Here is an 8999-nt window from a genome sequence, read left to right on the forward strand (position 1 = left end):
TGGCCGGAGGGTGCCGCTTACTTGCAGGTCATTTGTCGGTGCAAGTACTAACAGACCATCGGCAACCTGTCAGAAGGAAGCCGGTTAACAGGGGAGGAGCTGAGTGTTTGTCTGGAGACAAGTCCTCTTGCTCCGACCGCGGTGGCCCATGTTCCAGACTCTGTCGTCCCAGTGTCTGAAATGCAAATCTGGGAACCACTGGGAGTCACTCGAGAACCCCGTGCGTGGGTTCCAACCAAAGGTCCAGGCCCATTTCTAGGCAGTTAAATTACTCCTGTTATCCCAACCAGCTACGTTGATTGTTAGAAACATTGTTTTAGCTGTTTTCCCAGGTGCGCTCATCTTTTTAAGGTGGGCGTGGCCTAGCAAACCAGCTGTTGTCGAGAGAAACCCAGAAGCCCTACAATAGCCGAACCCCAACATCGTCCACCTGCTGCACGCGTGTGCTGGACCCAGTTTCCTCGTGTGCATTGCGGGTGCTGGGGAGGGTTTGCAGAGGTCCCGGTGTCACTGGTATTTTATGATTCTGTTCTTCTGTTACGGATTTCGGTGACCAGGTTAGAGAGTAGATGGTGGGGCATCAGTTCATCGTGCTCAGCACGGCCGTTCCGTGTCTGCAGCTCGACGGTGGAACACAGAGCCCTGAGCTGCTGGCCCACATGGCCGGTTCCCTTCTGACTTGTCCCTGCATCCTCAGTTCTTTTTTTTTTTTATTTTAATGATTTTTTATTATATTATGTTAATCACCATACAGTACATCCCCAGATTCCGATGTAAAGTTCGATGCTTCATTAGTTGCGTATAACACCCAGTGCACCATGCAATACGTGCCCTCCTTACTACCCATCACCAGTCTATCCCATTCCCCCACCCCCTCCCCTCTGAAGTCTTCAGTTTGTTTCTCATAGTCCATAGTCTCTCATGTTTCATTCCCCCTTCTGATTACCCCCCTTTTCTTTATCCCTTTCTTCCCCTACCGATCATCCTAGTTCTTATGTTCCATAGATGAGAGAAATCATATGATAATTGTCTTTCTCTGCTTGACTTATTTCACTTAGCATTATCTCCTCCAGTGCCGTCCATGTTGCAGCAAATGTTGAGAATTCGTTCTTTCTGATAGCTGAGTAATATTCCATTGTATATATGGACCACAGCTTCTTAATCCAGTCATCTGTTGAAGGGCATCTCGGCTCCTTCCATGATTTGGCTATTGTGGACAATGCAGCTATGAACATTGGGGTGCATATGGCCCTTCTCTTTACTACGTCTGTATCTTTGGGGTAAACACCCAGTAGTGCAATGGCTGGGTCATAGGGTAGTTCAATTTTTAACTTTTTAAGGGACCTCCACACTGTTTTCCAGAGTGGCTGTACCAACTTGCATTCCCACCAACAATGTAGGAGGGATCCCCTTTCTCCACATCCTCTCCAACAATTGTTGTTTCTTGCCTTGTCTATCTTTGCCATTCTAACTGGCGTAAGGTGGTATCTCAGTGTGGTTTTGATTTGAATTTCCCTGATGGCTAATGATTTTGAACATTTTTTCATGTGTCTGTTAGCCATTTGTATGTCTTCATTGGAAAAGTGTCTGTTCATATCTTCTGCCCATTTTATGATTTGTTTATTTGTTTCTCGTGTATTGAGTTTGAGAAGTTCTTTGTAGATCTTGGATACCAGTCCTTTATCTGTAGTGTCCTTTGCAAATATATTCTCCCATTCCGTGGGCTGCCTCTTAGTTTTTTTGACTGTTTCCTTGGCTGTGCAGAAGCTTTTTATCCTGATTAAAGTCCCATAAGTTCATTTTATCTTTTGTTTCTCTTGCCTTTGGAGATGTGTCATGAAAAAGGTTGCTCTGGCCGTGCATCCTCAGTTCTTGTCACAATGGTCACTTGGCATCATCCAGCTCAGTGCGTTCCAGGCTGGATCTGGTGATTGTGAAACGCTCCTTGCCAATGTCTCTGTGAGAAGTTAATCTGAGAAGACTTAGGCTTATTTGGAAGAGTGTGTGCAGGAGCTCAGAGACCACTGGCACTTCATGCTGTCCTGGAAGTATCTAGAAGCCAGTGGCAAAAATACGGGGCCGCCACCCTGCAGGGTGCGGGTGGAGAATGGAACTGAGCCCACAGGGCTCACAGTTTACAGGACAGGAGCCAGAGCGCACCATGGGTTGTGGCAGTTTGTGCCAGTGTGGCCCTGGGACCAGGGAGGGTAGCACTGGGCTGTGGCCGAGGAGCTCAGTGACGGTCTCAGCGGGAGTGACGTCTGAGTACAGCCCTCAGAGTGGTCCCGGGCGTCTCCATGCCCCGGACAGGCGCAGGGAGAGGGCGGGAGTGTGTGCCCATGCCTGGGAAGACGGCGGTGAATGACGGGGCTCAGCGCGTCTCCCTTGACACCTTCCCTAGAAACACCCATCACTTACGCTCCTCGGGTCGCTCTGCACCAACAGATGCATCTGAGCTTTACGTTCACATTCGCGACCGAGGAGATGGCTGATGAACCCCCTTCCAAAAGAAAGAAAGAAAAAGCCAGCAAAAATTTGGTAAAAGTGGCAATTTGGTCAAAAATGAGCATTGGGGATTTGGATTCATGATTAGTTGATTTTGCAGCTCTTATTTTCCTGGAGGAATTTCTCTGTTTTCCTACTGTTATTTTCATTTTCAATTTTCAATTTGTTCCTTCCTCCTGCCTTGTGTACTTTGAAATTGCTTTTGAAAAGCCAGAGAAACCTCAGCATTCATGAGAGGGTTAGTCTGGGTGCTCTAAATATGCAAACTGTTACCAGTGTCTTCCGTTTCCTACATCTTTACTCACGACTTAGCAATGCGTGTTTTCTCTAAAAAAATCAGAAGTTAAATAAAAAACAGATAGCATGTGACTTTTTTCTTAGACATAGTCAGACCCGAGTCTGTATCTTCCCCTGAAACGTTTCTGTGCGCGTACTCACGTATGTGCGTGTGTTATGACATTTTACTGCAAGATGGGGTCATCATCACCCACGTACTTCCTAATCTCACTTAATTTACGATATTACACAGGATTTTGTATTTAAAGTATTGCAACTGAGATATATTACTGGAAAGTTTGATTTAAATTTTCACTATTACAAAAATAAGCAGAAAAGAAAAAAATTAACTGAAACTATTGAGAAATGATACAACCAAGAAAGGAAATATTTCTGAAAAAACATTCATAGGACATTGCATCATTCCCGCATGATTCTCCAAAATGATCATTACACAGAAACTCAGCAATTAAGAAATACTCATTTTTGACCAAATTCTCTCTTTCAGCCAAATTGCCATGCTAGCTGCGTCCCTTTCAGGCGTGTAGCCTGACGGATGGATTGTTGTCCACGGGGTCACCTGGCACAGTCGGTGTCCATTGTTACCAATGGCATAAACACTCCCGACTGTCCCTGAACGCCGCTCGAGGTGGCTGCGAATCACTCCTTCCCTCTCTGTGGTAGTCGTGTATTTTTCCTGGTGTGGCCTTGCGGTGCGCGGCCCTGCATTGCTGGGGGTGGCACTCTCCGCGGGCCGGCGGGGAGGGAGGGGCCAGCGGGAGGAAGGAGGGAATCCAGGGAGGTGGAGGGACATCTAGAAGCCAGGGAGGAAGGCAGGTGCCAAGGAGCTGGACCCCAGGAGTGCCCGCGGGATGCCGGTCTGAGACCCCTGACTGCCCTGCCACCACAGGCCACGTGGCAAGGCCACAGGGCAAACACCATGCATCTCAGGCATCTCCCTCCACCTACCATCTCCCTCAAGGATTTGGAAAAATTATTTTGAGCCGGACGTGTTAGTTTCTCCTGATCTAAATAAAAAGCCCCAAAGATGTTGAAAAGCCAGTACTGCACACTGACCAGGGCCCCTGTCCCAGGGGGTTAGCACGGGTAAGACTCCAGTGCTGCACACTGCCCAGGGCCCCTGTCCCGGGGGGTTAGCACGGGTAAGACTCCAGTGCTGCACACTGCCCAGGGCCCCTGTCCCGGGGGTTTAGCACGGGTAAGACTGGCGTCTGGTTAGTAGACAGCGCTTTGCAAGTTTTGGTAAAATGAAATATTCCTCTGTAGTTGGACAAGAACATTTGTATTGTTGTAAAGTGTGGATGTCGTGACTTTTAAAAGCCACTGCTGATAATCTGTGCTGTTTCCCTGTATATGTATTTTCTCATGTCGGTAAGGTTGCCTGTTGATGACGCTTTCCTAAAGTGAATTTGATCCCTTCCTGAAAAATCGTATTGAAACTTTCATTAGCTGAAGAGTGGTTTTTAATAGTGCCTTTTTTTTTGTTTCCCCGTTAGCCCCAAGAGCTAATGCTGAAAGCACCTCTAATAGACAGGTGAGTATTATAGTCTGTATTTTAGCATTAATAATTCGCCAGTTTAATTATAGGCGATGAAAACTCAGGGTTCTGTAGATTGGGAAAATGACATACCTCTCAAAAAATAAACCTCCAGGAGAGGCTGCATATGATACACAGACCCCTCCCTGGGAGGCCAAAAAGAGCTTTGCAAAATTCCATCAAAATCATCAACTTGAAAATTTTGTCTTTTTTTTCTTTACCATTTGAAATTTCATTTTGTTATTTTTAGAAAAAAGTTCAAGTCCTGTTGTTTTGTGGAAATGTTTTTTTTTTTGAAACACTTATCCAGGGATTTACAATTTATTTCTTATAATTTATGAAGGAGATTGCAGGGACAGGAGACCCTCTGGGCATTCAGGTGAACCTTTTCTTTTCATCTGGGGATCGTATTGAGACAAATCATCTGCTCCAAAAGGGATTTCCAGTTTCCCGCTGTGTGTGTTTACGAACATGTTTCTGACCCCCGTGTCTTTGCATGCTCAGCTATGGTAGATAATTGGGCTGTCTCTCCCAGCTCCCCAGGCCACACCCATCCAAAGTTGAGAATATTTTCCTGAGGATAAACAGGAGTGGGTGCGTTTTTCCCTCCCTCAAAGCCAAGGCAAATCCCCCTTCTTAGGACAACTCGCCAATTTGTAATTTATTTTGTCTTCACCTGTGTGATGTCGGTCGACATTCCCTAAGGCAAGCCCTGTGTTTGTTGTAGGTTTTAAGCGGAGACCTCCAATGCACACCTTGGGTGTAATTTAAAACCATTTCATTAGGAAAGATGTGTGATAGGGTTTTCTTTGTTTAGCAAGTGTTTACAGTTTTAGCTTTTTAAATCCTACCACAAATCACTTAGGCTTTAGAACAGCGGGTCTGAGAGCCCTTACCCCAGCTGAGGTGCCCCTAGGTGGTTGTCATGACGCAGTGGTGACGATCGCCACACAGGCGCTCGACCGTAAGTAAACTCTGTTCCAGACACGAGCCTCCCTCTTCAGCTGTTTCCCAGAAAAAGGAGCCAGAAGCTTCTCCAGCTCTTTTTATGGTGTCGGGATGGATAGACAGACTTCCCAGGCGTTACTGTAAACTGTGACCCTGGGATTAAGTCCCTGGCGAAAGCCAGCTGTGGCTTGCAGGGGATAAAGTCACTGAAGGCCATGCATGTTTCTTCCTTTCCTTGTTTTTATGCTCAGTTAGCCAGCGTATAGTACGTCATCAGTTTATGGTGTGTCGTCCACGAATCATTCGTTCTAACACCCAGTGCTCATCACATCACGTGCCCTCCTTCATACGTGGATGTTTCTTCGAAGAGCAAAACATGCTACCCAGCACCAAAACCTCTCACTCTGTGACTAGCCAGGCGAGAAAGGGGAGCTGGGGGTCCCAGGAGCTGGTGCTGCATCACACAGCGAGCTGTCTTTCCGGCAGGACTTAGAGGGGGTCAGAGCAGCGCCCCCACGCCGACGGGGATGTGGGCTAACATGTCAGCCCCATCTCCTCCAACGGTTCTTTTTTTTTTTAATTTTACTTATTTATTTGACAGAGGTGGGAGAGAGCGCGAACTGGGGGGAGGGGCAGAGGGAGAGGGAGAAGCAGGCTCCCCAGTGAGCAGGGAGGCTGATGGATAGATGCGGGACTGGATCACAGGACCCCAGGATCCTGACCTGAGCCAGAGGCAGACACATAACCCGCTGAGCCACCCCGGCGCCCCTCCTCCAACAGTTCCGACATGCTTCCAGAACTGAGGAATATACTGATGGCTTATCTTTATCCACAACAAATCGAAACACAGAATTTCCTATTAGCTCAGTGTGGGAGATAAGCTCCTTTCTCTTCCGACCACCTACTATCTTTACTGGGGGAGGAGAGCCAGACCCGGGGTCTCCTAACTGTTGAAGTTTAATGAAACGGAAGCAAGGATCAGTTTATATCGGTAGGAATTGGTGCACTTGGAAGAGTAGACCTAGAAGACCGTAGATCGCTTCTCCTTTTCACTCCAGATTACTTTTAATTGGCTGTCAGGGTACAGAATTCCAGGATTCAGCAAACCAACTTTTCAAGTTGCATTTCTTCCTAGAGAGAGAGACTTGTAAATGGAACAGATGAAAAGAAAAATTAAAATCAACGATGCCTTTATCAAACTTGAAGCATAAATTACATTATTAAGATTATTTTGTATAACAAATCCAAAGTGACAGGAGATGGCACCAAACATTTAATGTACTGAATCTATTTAACATACTTAAAGCAAATGCTTATTTCCTCAGCCGATATGTTTTCCTGATATCCCCGGTCACTGAGCAGGAGGGGAGCGTTGGAAGTTAATGTTTGTATTGTGTTTTTATTAATCCTCCACCCAGAGTTATCAAATCAGCACTTTTTCTTTTTGCATCTTTTTTAAAATATTGCTTCTGCCCTGTTGTCAACAGACAGGCTTATGTCATCCCTAGAAGGCAAGTCTCAGTCTTCACAGACGGAACATGGAAACTTCCTAACGACGTCTCTGTTTCTGTCTTTTTTTCAGCCAAGGAAGCAAGGATAGTGGCTCACACATCCAAGGCGGTCCTAGACATGTGGGAGACTCCCTCACCAAAAAGCAATTAAAACAAAACAAAAACAAAAACACATAGTATTTGCACTTTGTACTTTAAATGTAAATTCACTTTGTAGAAATGAGATATTTAAACAGACTGCTTTAATCTGTGAAATGGCAGGGCTGGCTTCAGAAAACTAGTCACATACAATGTATGTGTCCTTTTTTGACCTTGGAAATCTGTACTTGGTGGAGATGTGTTTTGAATGGCTTTAAGCTTAATTTCTTTATCCTACACATGTTGACATAGTAGAAATCGTAGCCTCAGGCCCTGCAGCCCCAACCCTGTGCCTTTCTCCCCACCCAGGGCAGTCCCTCCTAGTCACGCCACGATGACTTCCTTTGCGATCGGCTGTGCCCGCGGAAGCTTCCATGGAAGTTTGCAACCGCTGCTGTCCTCATCATGCAGCTAACAAGTGCACGGGTTTGTTTGTTTCTTGGGATTTTGTGTTAGTTTGTTTTGCTTTGCTGTCCAGAGATCTTGTTCACGCCATGAGTCACGCAACCACTAAGCCATCTGATAACTGGGAGGAAAGCCATCTTTCCTGGTAGGAAAGACTGTTTTTCCACCTATCTTGGATGTGCTGCTTTTCCTTTCCAAGCTTCTGTTTGAGCTTTGCCTCGGCCTCGGATTAATCATGCCACAGAGTGCTAGAGAACTACCCCTGCTGTCCAGAGGCAGTGTAAACAGGCCCACCGTTCAGAGAAGTAGATTCAGTCCTCGCATGACCACGCCCGTGCTTGTCTGCCCTGCTTCTTCTCTCACACATGACCATTGCCCGTCCTACCCTGGTCCAGTCTGGGGCCTACTGGAAGGTCAGACGATCACTGAACAAATTTGGAATATCCTCCGTAGAGAAGGCTGAGCCAGCATGAGCTATGCGCTGGACGCTGGTCTTGGCAGCCGAGGACAAGTGCCTGCCGGCCCCTAGCTTCCTGCTGTCCCGATGGCCTCAGGACATTCGCCCGAGTGGAGCTTGAGAGCAGGGTCAGGAGCTGAATGCCCACGCTGCGAGCAGCAGGACCGGGCCGTGGGTACAACCAGCGGCCACCAGCAACTGCCCCTTGGCTCGATGGAGCCACTTGGAGGACGGTCCGAGGGCAGTGTGGGCCAAGTTGTGATGCTGTTCCAGCTCCAACTTTTGGTTGGAAAAATAACCTTCATGGCCCCAAATTCCCCAACACACATCATGTAAAATGATCTCTGTGCATATGCATGAAGATATTTTATGAGGCTTCTTACTTATTTAAACTGTACGAAAGTAAAACCCGAAACTTTGGAGCCACAAAACCAGCTTAAGTGCGTGTCATCATTGTTTAAGAAACAGTTATCCTAAATTTATTGAATAATCCTTTATATTTCTGAACTTTGAATTTAATCATTTTTCTTAGATTCCAATAAAATATGCTATCAAAACTCTGCTTACTGTTTTCTTTCCAGCAAAATACAGCCTCCTATAGTTGCTTAATCTTCAAGCTGTCTATGTCAAGGAGGCCAAGGCAACAGTTCGGGCTGGAGTGAAGGAATCCTGGCTCTGCCCCTCCGGCTGTGTGACTTGGGACAAGCTACCTAAACTTTTTGTGCTTTAGTTTCCTGCTCCGTAAAACAGGGAGGGTGGCGACGTGCACCTCCAGGCGGAGATTACGTGAGCGGTTGTGTTCGGCACGAAGGGCCTGGCACAAAGGATATAGTGTTGGGTCCCATCATGGGAAGCAGTCACTCACTCAGCAAGTACTGACTGAGCACTGCGGCCAGCTGCTGTGGCCCACGACGGAAGAAACAAAGAAGGCTCTTACTCAAAGCTATTGCTTACTCAGTCCCACAGCTAGAAACCTGAAGGCTGCTGGCTCTCCTTCCTCTCCAGTCCCAGTGTCCCATCCTAGCCGGGGCTCTTAGGTTTTAGTTGGGCTGTTGCAGGAAATTCTTAAGCAGTTACGCTTCCTTTAGAATTCTCTTCTCCCTTCTGGTAAGTTTTTACTCTTGCACATTTTTCTCTCAGAAAAGAGTCATCTTTGTAAAAATCTTAACAAGTTGGTTTTACAGTAAAGACCACACTGGGA

General features: G+C 46.7%; 1 protein-coding gene across 3 annotated transcripts in view; it reads left to right on the forward strand.

Annotated features, from left to right (window-relative positions):
• Positions 1–8355, forward strand: part of SMOC2 (SPARC related modular calcium binding 2) — a 164595-nt gene extending 156240 nt beyond the window's left edge. For all 3 annotated transcript variants that reach the window (XM_034669483.1, XM_034669484.1, XM_034669485.1), the window contains exons 12-13: positions 4299–4336; positions 6870–8355. In XM_034669483.1, coding sequence (XP_034525374.1) covers positions 4299–4336; positions 6870–6887 — 56 coding nt within the window. In that variant the 3' untranslated portion in view covers positions 6888–8355. The remainder of the gene's footprint in view (positions 1–4298; positions 4337–6869) is intronic.
• Positions 8356–8999: the final 644 nt, after the last annotated feature.

This window comes from Ailuropoda melanoleuca, chromosome 10 (assembly GCF_002007445.2).
Source record: "Ailuropoda melanoleuca isolate Jingjing chromosome 10, ASM200744v2, whole genome shotgun sequence".
Classification (NCBI taxonomy): domain Eukaryota; kingdom Metazoa; phylum Chordata; class Mammalia; order Carnivora; family Ursidae; genus Ailuropoda; species Ailuropoda melanoleuca.